The sequence below is a fragment of the Paramormyrops kingsleyae genome, chromosome 21 (genome assembly GCF_048594095.1).
Source record: "Paramormyrops kingsleyae isolate MSU_618 chromosome 21, PKINGS_0.4, whole genome shotgun sequence".
Lineage (NCBI taxonomy): Eukaryota > Metazoa > Chordata > Actinopteri > Osteoglossiformes > Mormyridae > Paramormyrops > Paramormyrops kingsleyae.
The window spans coordinates 14,085,834-14,100,327 of NC_132817.1; the positions used below are offsets into that span (position 1 = coordinate 14,085,834).

General features: G+C 46.6%; 2 protein-coding genes across 4 annotated transcripts; both read left to right on the forward strand.

The window, feature by feature from the left end:
- Positions 1-2,622: 2,622 nt before the first annotated feature.
- Positions 2,623-5,718, forward strand: cldn15la (claudin 15-like a). The gene is made up of 5 exons (XM_023798169.2): positions 2,623-2,947; positions 3,872-4,036; positions 4,399-4,480; positions 5,079-5,192; positions 5,400-5,718. The coding sequence occupies exons 1-5, from the start codon at positions 2,731-2,733 to the stop codon at positions 5,485-5,487; spliced, it is 666 nt and encodes a 221-aa protein (XP_023653937.1). The 5' UTR covers positions 2,623-2,730; the 3' UTR covers positions 5,488-5,718.
- Positions 5,719-7,925: 2,207 nt separating this feature from the next.
- On the forward strand, positions 7,926-13,410 carry atg16l1 (ATG16 autophagy related 16-like 1 (S. cerevisiae)). 3 transcript variants are annotated; one of them, XM_072704192.1, is made up of 20 exons: positions 7,926-8,091; positions 8,472-8,663; positions 8,796-8,910; positions 9,101-9,194; positions 9,274-9,379; positions 9,479-9,552; positions 9,645-9,896; positions 10,022-10,087; positions 10,179-10,265; positions 10,349-10,411; positions 10,488-10,584; positions 10,676-10,781; positions 10,862-10,932; positions 11,069-11,140; positions 11,254-11,374; positions 11,868-11,973; positions 12,109-12,258; positions 12,343-12,390; positions 12,581-12,682; positions 12,784-13,410. In XM_072704192.1, exons 3-20 carry the CDS (start codon positions 8,796-8,798, stop codon positions 12,875-12,877), a joined length of 1,824 nt encoding a protein of 607 aa, XP_072560293.1. In that variant the 5' UTR covers positions 7,926-8,091; positions 8,472-8,663; the 3' UTR covers positions 12,878-13,410. The 3 variants fall into 3 exon arrangements, with proteins under 3 accessions (XP_072560293.1, XP_072560292.1, XP_072560294.1); XM_072704191.1 differs by having other exon boundaries at positions 7,926-8,663; XM_072704193.1 differs by having other exon boundaries at positions 7,926-8,663; positions 10,491-10,584.
- Positions 13,411-14,494: the final 1,084 nt, after the last annotated feature.

Here is a 14,494-nt window from a genome sequence, read left to right on the forward strand (position 1 = left end):
TCAATGTTATCCACTTTGCCTGTCAGCGGTCTTGGTGTTACGGCTGTTCAGTGTATACAATATACAAAAAATACATCTGTTGTGGAAAAGGTCATTCTTCAGGACAGCTGTCCCACGTTCCCCTGCAATGAATTCATTGTACTGTACTGTGACTTTATTATCTTCCTCTGTGATGAATTGTTCCTGTTCCTCTGTGATGAATGCATCATGTTCCTCTGTATCTGTCCACGTTTCGGTGGCTAACTCATCATATTTCTCCTCACATTCCTCTAGAACTTTCTCACCATACTGAATGATTACACGTTCTTTATGTAAACAAGCTGTTATTGTCTATATGTAAGCAGAGGACAAGAATCACAGTACTGAAACTAGCCAGGACAGGAAGTCTTCACCACCATTGTGTTGGTTGTATGCTTTAGCTTGTGTCCCTCTTGGGCTTCATTTACACTTTCATGAATCTTCCATAATGCTTAACAGTCACAGTGAGCCTGGAGGAAGCAGGAAAGGGAAAAACTAATCTTCCACACTCTGAAAAACACCAGTAACACTTTGAATTTTACTTTCATTTCATTCTCCATGGCTTCAGCTTAGGGATATTTTTTAACATGTGAGTAAGTAGATGTGGGTGGTAATTGGCACATTACACTGTGGCTCATTTCAAAACAACATGTAGATGTGGAGAAACTTCTTCTGGTAGAAACCGACTGGGCAGACTTTGCTCCCTGATACTGGGCAACCATTAACATGGTTATAAAGCCATAAAGCCATAAAGCCTTGAACTGCATTTCAAATGCCTTCATGATTCAAAGACAAACTGTCCTTTGTTGGGTTAAGTACAGAAAATAATGTACAATAATTTTCCCGGGTCATCCGTGTGTGGGGCTGAGCTGTGGAGAGATGGAAATCACCTTAATGCTGTACAGTTGGGTTTTAGCCCTGTAGTTGACTTCACATACTTGCTGCCTGTCAACCTTTCACCTCTTAAACCAAAGTCTTTCAGTTCTAGGTCCTCAGACTCTAGCAACTAACTTGATGGAGCCATCCCTGCATGCAAAATGTTATGGTGTGAGGATGGAGCAGAGGTACAGAAGGTAGCATAGTAGCTTCACACCTCCCTGGTTGGGCTTTTAGATGTTGCCCCTGATTTTGTGTGTAAATCCTGCAGGTTCTTCCTATGTTTGTTCTTATTTCATCCTACTGCTCTGCTTCCCCCCCCCCCCCCCCCCCAGGTAAGTGAACTGATCTCACTGAATTGCTCATGGTGTATATGGCCGTCTACGTAGTCACTATGACCCTATACTGGTTGGGCGGTGTTTTGACACCAAGATGCACACTTGCTCATTACATAGAAACAGGCCTTCGTGGTTGTCCTTTCTGCTCCATAACTGACTCATTCAGTTCAACACAGTAACTATGTCATAGTAGCAGGGTCAGATGGATCATAAAAACTTTATCAATGTTTCGGTCTCATGTGCCCAGTGAGTCAACCATTGGTTAACAGGAAGCTGATTCTATTCAAATTAAAATTTGCCGAGCTACAGAAAGGAAAAGTAAACAAGCATCTTCCTTACACCACATACAGAGGTGGAGGGTTCAAGTCCATCCATCTATTTTCTGTACCCACTTGTCTGATTTAGGGTTGCAGGGGGTCCAAGAGTCTATCCTGGTGTCTATAGACACAAGGTAGGAAACAATCCAAGATGGGGTGCCAACCTGTCACAGGGCATGAACACATGCCATTCACTCACATATGCACACCTACAGAGAATATGGTAACTCCAGTTAAGCTCAGCATGTTTTTGGACTGTGGTGGGAAACCAGAGTACCCAGAGGAAACCCCACAACGACATGGGGAGAACCTGCAAACTCTACACACATGGAGCCATGGGGGAGACTCAAACCCAGGTCCCAGGCAACAGTGCCAACCACTGCACCACTGTACCACCCTGGTTCAGACCCAGAAAAAAAATCCAGGATTTTGTTTTAATCAACCGGTTGAGTATAAAGAGTCACAGACACAGAGTACTCAACTGGTTGGTTGGAACAAAGTCTTGGTGTGAATTTTTATTTTCTGAACCTGAACTATCCACCTCTGACCGCCTAGTTGCTCCACATAGCTTGGCTTTGATTCTCGGCTCTTCCGCCTGGATGTATCTTCCTTGTCCAGCAGAAGGCATTTAATCTGTGTGCTATAATGACCAGGACTCCAACAAGAATGTGTATGGTGGCTGAAAAAGTTATGAATACCAATACACGTCTGTTACTACTTATAAATTCTAACACTAAGGTAGCTTCTAGGAGACTTAGTGAGGAAACGGTCAAAAGATTTGGAGGGCCTAAAACTTTAGACACACCTTAGTGATTAGCCAGGAGTGGCACAAAGTTTCTCTGAAGCATTGCTCAACAGTTTTCATATTATTTATGAAGGGAATACAAGAGCCTTGCTACAAGACAAACAGATTACAACCATCAACACAACAAACAAACCGAAAGAAACACACCATCTGTGATGAGATTCTCTCACAGAAAGGTAGGGCAGGCGTGAGCCGCTCCCTCCGTCCTCGTCTGAAAGAGGGCGTATCCATGATGAGTTTATAGCCCCTGGGCAAAGAGTAAAGATCCTTCCTGCAGGCCATTGACTAAGACTCTGCCTCTCACCTGCAAGGGGACTGACTCTGTTCACAGTCCTTCCATCTCTTTGCGCGTGGATTCTGCTTTTCAGAAGTGACCATGTCCACCGGGCTAGAAGTAGCAGGCTTCATGCTGGGTGCGGCTAGCTGGCTGCTGACAGGCGCTGCTCTGGGTAACGATTACTGGAAGGTGTCCACTTACTCCGGCAGCGTCATCGTGTCCAACCGCCAGTACGAGAACCTGTGGCACTCGTGCGCCGAGGACAGCAGCGGCGTCAGCAACTGCAGAGACTTCGAGTCCATGCTCGCCCTGCCAGGTGAACTACTCGGCCGATACCATCGCTTTACTCACTGCTCAGAAAGATCCAGAAATCAGCATCAAACACTGATCAGAAGCTTCATTAGATCCGAATATTGCTCTTGCAGGTATAAAGCAGAACTTGATCAGTATTTGGTAAGACTCTCATACGGAGAGGCACATAAAACACTTGGAAAGAAAGTAGTTTCAGAGACAGCTTATCGGAGACATTTTAATCCACGTTTATCTCTAGCGACAATACCCGTGTGTACCGAACAACAGAAATCGCACCACACCATCATTTCTTTATCACACTTAGTAACTCATCAGCCATGTTGGGCTCTGCAGTAATACCCATAGCATGTGCTGAGCAGCTGTAAAGTTCTACTGGACTTTCATACCGATCCATCAACTGAATGATTTTCCAGTCATAACAGAGGAAGATAAATTGGTTCAGTTAAAATCAAATCAATCAAAGGCTTAAGTTCTTGGGTACGATGAACATTTGAGCCTTTCACAGTGGAGTACTGCTGGATTGGTGTTTACTCTCAAAAGTTTAATAGTTACAATAAACTAGCATGTGTTACCATTCCATAGACTCTATGGTTTATCTCGTATATTATACCAGGGATGACCAGGGACCAGCTGTGCATGTTGGTCATTGCTGCAACTGAGCTCCTCATTTGCCTTGGTTGAAGGAACTGAACAAATATGAAAACCTGAAGGCAAACACATTTAAAACTTCTTAGAAATGATTTCTCAGCTCTTAGATACATGATAAAAGTGAAGGTACATTTGAGATAAACGCCTTTTGTCTTGTTATTGTTTGAATTAAATTTGTTGGGAGTGAAGTTTCCCCGAGTCGTCAGGCCAGCGTGGTTGGCTTAAGCCTCCTTTACCCATCCCTGCCATCCGTTGTGTAAGAGTGTCGCTCTGTATTCAGGTTATTTGCAGGCATGCCGTGCCCTGATGATCATAGCCCTGGTCCTGGGCCTGATATCGGTCTTTATTTCGATGATGGGTCTCAAGTGCATTAAGATTGGCAGTGCATCAGATCCAACCAAGAGTAAGATTGCCAGCACCGGTGGAGTAATGTTCATCCTGTCAGGTAAGGCCAGCAGAAGCCTGTATTATCCACCCTTACTATAATGCTAGCATGAGCATCTCCAGAGTAATAAGAGGAGTAATAATGTCTCTATCCTAAAAGATAATGCTAACGAAGGTGACTAAAAGTGAGAATGTTACTGTGCTAGCAGTAATGCTAATGCTACTGATGTTAAAACTCAACCACATGATAAAGTTACTGATTGACCTTGTTGGGGCTGCTGTTTGTTCTGCTACTTCGTCATAGAAGAGGTGAATTACCAGACTCCTCACAGCAGAGGTCTCTTTGTAAAAGGGAAGAGCATCGCTCTCAACACTATTCCCTTTAGATAAGATAATAATTGTCTCTCTGCCCCTCGACCTCAGGCTTCACCAGCATCACGGCCGCGTCCTGGTACGCCTCTCGTGTTGTACAGGAGTTCTACAACCCCTTATATGGAGGCATTAAGTAAGTTAATTGCCCTGGGAAAACAGACTGTCACAGACAATCCTCATACTCTTCCCTATTGTGCCTACTTATGCATATAAACACAATACAGACGTTACCCGGGTTACGATGGTCCATGTTACGATATTTCAACTTTACTATAAGTATTCCAATTACATTTTGATTTTCACTTTCAGTACATTATTCAATAAATTACATGACATATTCAACAATTTATTATAAAGTGGGCTTTGTGTTAATGGTTTTGCGCAACTGTAGGCTAATGTGTTCCTAGCATGTTCAAGGTAGAGTAGGCTATGCTAGGATGTTTGTTCAGGTAGGTGTAATGTGTTAAAATGCATTTTCACTTTACAATATGTTTATCGGAACATAACCCCACCGTAACCCAGGGAGCATCTGTACATGACACACATATGTCCAATCTGTTGAGAGACCCTCACCCACTAGAGGGCAGGCACCTTTCAACTCCAAGACCTACTGCCATAGTGGTGCCAGGTTTCTTTTGCATACAAAAATGGCTGAAAAACACAGTTCACATAAGGAACACCAACATATGATCTGTTCTTTTTTCCTTGACGATGGCTCTACCTGTCCACAGGTTCGAGCTCGGTGTGGGCCTCTACATGGCCTGGGCTGGAGCCAGTGTGGCCATACTCGGTGGAGCTCTCCTATGTTGTTCCTGCAGAGCAGGATTCAAGGGGTCAGGAAAAGGGTGAGTCTTGTCCCCCTGGTGAGCAGATTGCATATCTAACTGTACATCTACAGCTGCTGTTCCGTTGCACTCTGCCTATTTATAAAACCATTTTACTGGATTCTAGTACCATGCTAAACATCAAGTTGGTCTGCCTGCCTTTAAGCCCTTGTGTGTGATTGTGTGCAAACAGATATTTAACCCATTCCCATATTGTGTGTGTCACAGGAAATACTATGCAAAGTCTGGTCAGGGTCAGAACATCTACAGAGGAGCACCAACCTCAGAAACGGGGACTGCAAAAGCCTTTGTATAAACTGCAACTAAACTTTTGCTATACTGTTTCATAAGAAGTAGCATTTTTCATTTTGGTTGTTTTTGATGCTCTTTCTTTTGATTTCATATCTCTTTCAATTTATTATCTAACCTTTCAATTACCATAAACCATTCAGTGAAACCTAACAATTTAAGGTACTAGTTATAAATCAGTTGTGTACTGTGTGTTTTTGAATATTAATGGTTATTAATAAAATCGAATTTAGTACAATTGTATTGTTTTTTTCCAAATAATTCAAATTCAGAATAATAAATATTAAAATGTTGGGGATTTAAAATCAAATTAAGAGCAGCATCTTAGAAAGTGCACAAATTGCGACATAACCATGCAAAAGCTACACTACTGATACTCATACCACAGCAGCCGGAGCCTGATTACTGCCAGCTTCATTTTACTTTTAATATAATCATATAGTGAAAATTGTGCTATTTTAGTAATGCATTAAATATAGTTCTAAGACCTTTAGTTATTAAAGTTTTAACGTCTGAAAGATTCAATATGTAAATATTGAATAATCAATAATTAGTTTATCTGTCAAAATTATGATGGATATTTTTATTATTCGCTGGGGTCTACAAATGAACTGGTTTAAGTTGATATAACACATTAATTTTCTTGCAATGTGGATATTACAAGCAAAACCCATAATGACGATGACGTTAAGCTTTGAAAAGAAGACAAAATGCAAGTTAAAATGGAGATGGAGTCCAAACTAAAATGTAGAATTCACTTTGAAAACATTCAATAGATTATAGTGAACTCCAAACAGAAATCTGTTGTATTTGCTGCATGGACAGATCATTTTTCAAAAAATATTTACATATTTACAGATAAAGTTACATATTAGTATATGAGCCGTTCTTTAAAATCATTTTAACAACTGTCTCATCCATTCAGCTTGTAAATCCATGTGTACCTTCTGCCTGTATTTCGTTTGAGGACGCCAGCATGGTCTCCCAGAGATGCTATTTCAAGGCACACTGCCGCTCACCCACACAGATCTTTCTAAGGAAGCTCCCCAGGTTCTCAACAAGGTTGTGGTCAGGGGATGATGGTGGCCACGTCATGATATTTTTCTCCATTTATGCTAATAGCAACCAAGGAATCAATGGCGTTTTTTTTTTGCAGGAAGGGGTGGTGCATTATCCTGCATGAATTTTTTATTTTGGAAGGCAGGATTCTTTTTATACCATGGTAGGAAATGGTCGGTTACGAACTCCACATATCTTGCAGAGGATATTTTGACACCCTCACGGTCCCTAAAGGAACACACCACCTCACCTCTCAATATTCCTGCCCAAAGCATCACTCTGCCATCTCCCTTCTGACATCACGGGCTTATTGTAACACTGGGCATTGACCAACTACAACTACATTTATCTTTCTTATGGACATTTTTAATGACACTTGTAAATGTTCTAATTCTGTTTAATCATTCTGTTATGGGTTTTATTATTTATTTATTTTCATTATTTATTTACTCAGTTTTAGTTTTGTTTTAGAATTTAGTTTAGAATTTAGTGATCAGTGGTCATTGTCAACACACCACAGCACACAGTGTGCAACAACGAAATGTGACCTCTGCATTTGACCCATATGTGACTTTCGTGACATAGCAGGGGGCAGCTAATTAAGCGCCCGGGGAGCAGTGCTTGGGGACGGTACCTTGCTCAGGGTATCTCAGTGGTGACTTGCTGGTGGGGGATTCGAATCTTTCAATTACAAGTGCGCTACCCTAACCATCAAGCCACCACTGCCCACAAGAGCTTTACAAGAGCTTTCTTGCACTTGTCAGGCTTATAAATAAGAAACTGTTCTTAATGCTTTGCCTAGTAAAATAAAGGTCAATGAATTATGAATGAATGAATGAATGAATGAATGAATGAATGAATGAATCCATCTGGAGCATCCAGTGCAGCACACTATTCGTCAGTGAATACAACTGTAAAAACTGAAAATTAGTCTTCACATATTTCTGTGTCAGCTGCTAATGGTGCTCTTTGTGAACGTTGAGTAAGGCTGGCCAAAATACAGCTTTACGGTGGAGCCTGCACTGAGAAGTTCTTGGGACACCAGAGACACCAGCAGCCCCAAATACCAGCTTTTATCTGACAGAATTTATCTGTGCTGTGAATAACTCACGAATCTTTTCACAATTCGACTATCTTCAGTTTTCGCGAAATATGACATTTTCATGAATCTTGCACCGCACTATTTCACGCTTTTCGTCTTGAGAAAGATCTTTGTTCGTCCCTATAACACAGGAGAAGTGTGACTTACAGCGCAGAACTACACCGCTCCTCCATCTGTGCACCTAATGGCTTCCTTTTTTTTTTTTTTTTTTTTTTTTTAATCCTAATGGCTTCCTAGTTCGAGAAATCGATGCGCTTAGACGTATTCATAACGCGACTGCTGGGTGTGTGACGTCACCAGGAGCCAAAATGGCTGAAAGGGGACTGGTTTACCATAGGAGTAAATAAATCAGCGTCGGAAAATTGCATCTATCTCACCAACAATACGACAGCAACAAACTTGTTTATATCCAACGTGATTTCCGGGAGCCAGGAGATTTGTTTACCTGTCGTAGGTGGCTGTCATGTTTTGTTTACGGTTCAGTTAATATAGGGAACTCAGATACGCGGAAGCCTGTTAGCCACTTAGCCATCACTACAGAACAGAACTAATCTAAATATCACCTAGTTTGACTGGACTGAAAGAGTCTGTCGCTGGAGGGATTAATTAACTGTCGCCGTGAGTCACTTCATGCCCAGTGTACGTGTAATATATTGCGGTTACGTAGGAGTGTCTTACTTTAGCTAAGAATCTTAGCTGTCATGGTAGTTTACTGCTATGGTCATTGGTTACTAGCATGTGAACGTTCCGAGCTCACCGGGTAAATGATAAACCAGTTTCCTTAAGATTGTAAAAGGTGGTTTTCACGTCACGTCGCTGTGAATCGGTAGGGCTCGACGTGATTGCGGCTTTTCTCGGTGCTGATTTGGGGATCTGCTGACTGCTGCGGAGGGCACTTCAACTGAACCGTTTGATGCATCATTGGGTGAATCGTGTGTCTCGATGGCACAGGACTGACACAGGCACACACGCCAATACTTCAGAGTCTACCTGTTGACACCCGCACCCAACCCAAGATCACGGTATTTCATATTCGTAAACCGGATAGCGGGCTTGATTATTAGTCGCTTTAGGAACTGTCCCGCTTTAGGAACAGCTTCTGTAAATATGAATTTCGTAAAGTTGCTGACGCATGGCTGATTTCCTACCGACAGATGATGTCGGGGGCCGGGGGCAGAACAGAATGCATGTGGAAACGACACATTGCGGAACAGCTGAAGCTGAGGGATCGTGTGCAGAGGCAGGCCTTTGAAGAGATCATCCACCAATGTGAGAGCCAACCCCCTTACCTAGTGCTGTGCTTGCTTATGGCTCTGTCATACCTGTCATTGTGTTGTTTCATTTGCAGTCACATGAATCTTTTATTACCCATTGCAAATGAATCTGACTTGTAGTGTTTCTCATGGAGAAGAACTGAGGGAAAAAGGGGGCGTGTTCTCAAGAGCTGTTCTTTTGATAGATAATCGCCTGCTGGAGAAGTCTGACTTACAAGCTGTTCTGTCAGAAAGACTACAAACAGACAAATTCGATCTCCAGAACAAGCAGGACCTCAGGTGGGTTGGGCATGTGTGTGCTGTCTGCAGCCCCCGATCTGGCCACTCTGCTTCACGGTTTTTTGATTTCGTCCCACAGCCCTGGTTCTGATTCGAGCCGCAGTGATGCCCTCTTACAGGAAATTCAACAGATTCGAATTCGACACCAGGAAGAACTGACGGAGCTTCACAAGAAACGAGGGGAGGTCTGTCTGAACATTGTGTGTCGGCAACTTGTCTGAGCAGAACTTTTATCCATTTACACATGAAATCACTCGTGTGGTTCTCATTTGTTTTTTTCACAGCTTGCTCAGAATGTGATCCAGCTTAATAACCAGATGCAACAGAAGGATAAAGAGATTCAGAGCAATCAGGTCAAGTACGTACCTCCAGTGCTGCACGCATGCGTTTCTGTTCGCGTGTGTTTCTGTTCGTGTGCGTGTTCCCTCTGACCTTTGAACTGCAACCCAGGATGCAGGAGTACCAACAGAGGATTGAAGAGCTGGAGGGAGAGTGCAGAGACCTGCGCACATCCCTGCAGGAACTGGAGCGAGCCAATCAGACACTGAAAGACGAGTACGACGCCCTGCAGATCACGTTCAGCGCCCTGGAGGACAAGCTGCGTCGCACCACCGAGGACAACCAGGAACTCGTGTCCCGCTGGATGGCTGAGAAAGCGCAGGAGGCCAACCGGCTAAACGCGGAGAATGAGAAGGACTGCAGGTGCACATACACGCACACTCTCGGCCTGCCGGTCCCGCCGAAACAGTTTCCCAGTTTAGCGTAACGCTGGGGGGAAAATTCCAGGTACGGAGACCATTATGGTGAAGTTACGGCTTTCGTTACAGACGTAGGCAGGCCAAACTGCAGAAGGAGCTCGCGGACGCCGCAAAGGAGCCGCTGCCCCTCGACCCGTGAGTGTTGCCGCGTGTGCACACTTAAGCGTATCAGTGTGTGTGTGCTTGTGGATGTGCACAGCAGGACATGTCCGTGTGTGCTACCCAGGGACGATGACATTGAGGTTCTGTCAGAGGAGGCTGCAGAGGTGCCAGCAGAGGGCTCACCCAGCCGCATGGTATCCCGGACCCCCAGGTGGGCGACGCCGTAGGGCCTGTGGGCAGGACAGTATTGGCTTTGAGTCTCTTCTTCATTCTGTTCTATTCTCCCTTCCGCAGCAAGCGGCAATCCCAGGCTCCTCCCCAAGCTGGACTCCTGGACTCCATCTCCAGCATGTTTGGGTACGACCCCCAACCCCGTCTGTGTCTCTGCATCCCTCCTGCGTCTGCTCTGATCCCTGTGTTCCCTCCTCCACAGCAGACGCCGCTCCGTGAACACTTCCCCCGAGAGCACAGACACGCACGTGGGGGTCTGCGCGGAGGTGCGCGTCCCATCGACGGCCCAGCACGTCTTCGTAAGTCGCCCCCCCCCCCCTCGGTGTCCTTAACCCAGCGCCTCGGTGTGCCCGTCCGTTTAGACTCCCGGAAACACGTGTGTGTCTGCAGGACGCCCATGACGGTGAAGTTAATGCGGTCCGCTTCAGTCCGGGATCTCGTCTCCTAGCAACAGGCGGCATGGACCGCAGGGTCAAGCTTTGGGAAGTGATCTCAGGTAGGAGTGACAGCCTGGGGTCTGCAGTGGACTTGGGGGAGGTGCTAACGGCCACGTCACACCCTGCCCTCCCACTGCAGGTCGCTGTGAGCTGAAGGGAGCCCTCACTGGCAGCAACGCAGGGATCACCTGTATCGAGTTTGACAGTGCAGTAAGTCTCTCGGTTCACTGCGCCTCTTATGGACCTTCTGTGTATGTGTCCCTTCAATGCTGTCCTTTATAGCGTCCCTTGCTTGTCCCCTGGCCGGTGACGGCTCTGCAAGTCTCAGCTGAGTGTCCCTTTTCAGGGCTCATTCCTGCTCGCCTCATCCAATGACTTTGCCAGCCGCATCTGGACGGTGGATGACTACCGATTGCGGGTATGTTGTCGGCCGCCAGCTCGCTCAGGTGGCCGTCACTCTCAGGTGTGAGGGGCAGGTGCCGCTCAGTGGGTAGGGGGCTTCCTTTCAGCTCGGTGTTGTCGCCCCCCCAGCACACGCTGACGGGACACAGTGGGAAGGTGCTCTCCGCCCGTTTCCTGCTGGACAATGCGCGCATCGTGTCGGGGAGCTACGACCGCACGCTCAAGTTGTGGGACCTACGCAGTAAAGTCTGTAAGAACCTGTGACCCCGCCCTCCTCTCCACCCTCACTGCCATGATTCCTGCAGCCCACCCTCTGCTCCACCCTTAAGCGCTCTGGTTTCTGACACTCTAGCCACAACCTCGGTGATTACTGCAGCCCCGCCCTCTGCTCCACCCTCAAGCCCCAGTGATCCCTGCAGCCCCGCCCTCTGCTCCACCCTCAAGCCCCAATGATCCGCACAGCCTCGATCTCTGCTCCACGGTCTTGATTAGCTCTTAATTAGGCTATTAAAAATGCTGCATCAGGTAGCACTTAGAAACATATGCATACAGCAAGTGAAATTTCTCCAGTTTGAATCAGTCATGCAGTATGGTACAATGATTAAGATACGTGGACTTGTAGTAATAATGAAAAACAGCGAAAAATAATATTGCCTGTTTGTAACATAGGTGTGATTATTATAGTATTTGCAAATTTGCACACATATCATGTGACCATAGTTTTTTGTTTGATTGTCTCTCAGGTATGAAGACAGTGTTTGCGGGCTCTAGCTGCAACGACATTGTCTGTACTGAGCAGTGTGTCATGAGTGGCCATTTTGACAAGAAAGTGCGCTTCTGGGACATCCGGTGCGTTTCATCATGCCTGATGGCTCTGCGTGCGTCTGGTCATGCCTGATGGCTCTGCATTGGTCTGGGCCTGCCTGATGGCTCTGCATTGGTCTGGGCCTGCCTGACGGCCCTGTGTACCCTATGCTGTGTCAGGTCAGAGAGCATTGTGAGAGAGTTGGAGCTCATGGGCCGGGTCACTTCCCTGGACCTGAATCACGACAGGACCGAGCTTCTCACCTGCTCCCGTGACGACCTGGTGAAGATCATCGACCTGCGCTGCAACGCTGTCCGGCAGACCTTCAGGTAAGATCGTGTCAGTGAGGTCCAGAGGTCACGGGCTGATTTCCTCATTTGAGGCATCTCACCCTTTTCTCTCTCTCTTTTTAGTTCTCAGGGGTTCAAGTGTGGCTCAGATTGGACTAGAGTAGCATTCAGGTAAGGCATGCTGTGAGTGTCTGTGCCAGTGTCTGTGCCAGTGTCTGTGCCAGTGTCTCTGCCAGTGTCTCTGCCAGTGTCTCTGCCAGTGTCTCTGCCAGTGTCTGTGCCAGTGTCTCTGCCAGTGTCTCTGCCAGTGTCTCTGCCAGTGTCTCTGCCAGTGTCTGTACTGACTCACCTGCTCCCTTAGCCCCGACGGTGCGTACGTCGCGGGCGGCTCGGCAGACGGCACCCTCTACGCGTGGAATGTGCTGACAGGCAAGGTAGAGCGGACCCTGGAGAGGCAGCACAGGTACCCCCCCCCCCCCTCCGCTTCCGGTTGCCCCTTCTCTCATCCTGTCTGGTACCCAGACTCTCCTGCTTCACCTCCCACCGGCCGCTTCTCTCCCGCAGCACTGCCATCAACGCCGTGTCCTGGTCACCGTCGGGAACTCACGTGGTCAGCGTCGAGAAAGGCAGCAGGGTGGTGCTTTGGTCGGACATGTGATCGCTCTGCTGTGTCCTCATTGGCCCGAAAAGGGGGCGGAGCCAGATCCAGCAGCAGAGAAAGTGACGAGTGGGAGCCATCAGTCTGCTCCCGGTGTGAAAGGATATAAGCCCTAGTAAACTCCAGGAGCCACAGTCCTGTCCTGTGTGTGTGTGTGTGTGTGTGTGTGTTTGTGTGTGTGTTTGTGTGTGTGTTTATGTGTAAGCGTGAGAGTGCGTGTCTGTGTCTCCGGTCTCTTGAGTGTATCCATATTCAAATCCTTACAGTGTTGCGATGCATGCAGACATAGCCACAGTGAGCCAGGCCTTGCTGCCCTGCTGTCCTGTTTGTACTGGAAGGCAAGTGTTGGCGCTAAGGACAGCCCCTGCCTGAGGTGCATTGTGGGATATGAAATTGACTGTGGCGGAGTGCCAAGGGTGTGTGTCTGTCTGTGTCCAGATGGGGCTGCTCTTCTCCATGGTTTAATCCAGAAGAATCTCCGCTTATTTAACTGTAAATATTGAAATAACAATAATAAATGATACTCCCACCAATGTGTGCTTTCCTGTTTTACCGTGTTGTCCACTTGCATTTATTAATATGGGTTCGGTTTATGACTGTTGGACACCAGTGGGTTTAAACAAGAAACCAAATGTAACCTCCCATTATTCTGTAAACTTGTATATCGATTTTAAATTAAACTAGGTGAGATTCTGCTTAAGAACAAGCTGACTTTATTGTTCTACCGAATGGCAATTTGCCTGCAATGTCTGAAATCTCTCAATTGTCTTAAAGCCTCTATGGGTAGATATTTTTGAAGAGCAGTGACCTATAAACCAGACTGCAGGCCTGCGTCTCCGGATGAAAACGGAGAGGGTGCTCAGCCCCATGTTTGTTTCCTAAGCCAACAGCGTTCCATGTGTGAGCCTCTTGTTTCGAGATTAGCGGCTCTGAAGGTGATCCCCTTAAACACACAGTCTGCTGACAAAGGTAAGACGGGCTTAAGCCTCAGGGTCAGACTCCGCTGATGCTGGCTTCTGGGTCCCTGTCCCCTCCGGCAGGGAGGGCTCACCATTCGCTGCTCTGGATGTCAGTCACAGTGCTCCGGTCATCCTGTAATTAATTACATCTGTTTACACATATACAGCTATTTATATAGCTGACGGCTTTGCAAGGAAACGTGATCTATAAACGAAGCCATGCACAGGTTTAAGCATCGGCCACATTGGCATGGTCCTGGGTCTTATAGGGTTAACACTGAGGTGCCCCCTGCCCTAATGTGTGATATGGGGGGAGTCATGTGACAAGCCATAAGAGGTCCTCAGCTAAACCCAGCACCCCTGACCTCTATTCTTTGTCTGTCATTGACAAATCCATCCCTCTGCTGACGAAGGGGAACTCGTCTAATGCAGAGTGCCAGGTGAGTGTGTGCACACTGTGCGATCACCTGATTGGCCGGGCCGCAAAGTGGCACGAACCATACAAATACTGAGTCCCCAGTGTCAGCCTGACGCTCTGCACGCCAGTGTGTTTGTGTCTGTTCCCCGAGGGTCGAGGGTCCCCACCTTTAGCCTGGGTAGTGCTGGTTGGGTCTGTTCGGCGTTTCTCTTTCAGGATTTCATCTGATTCTCGTCTTGA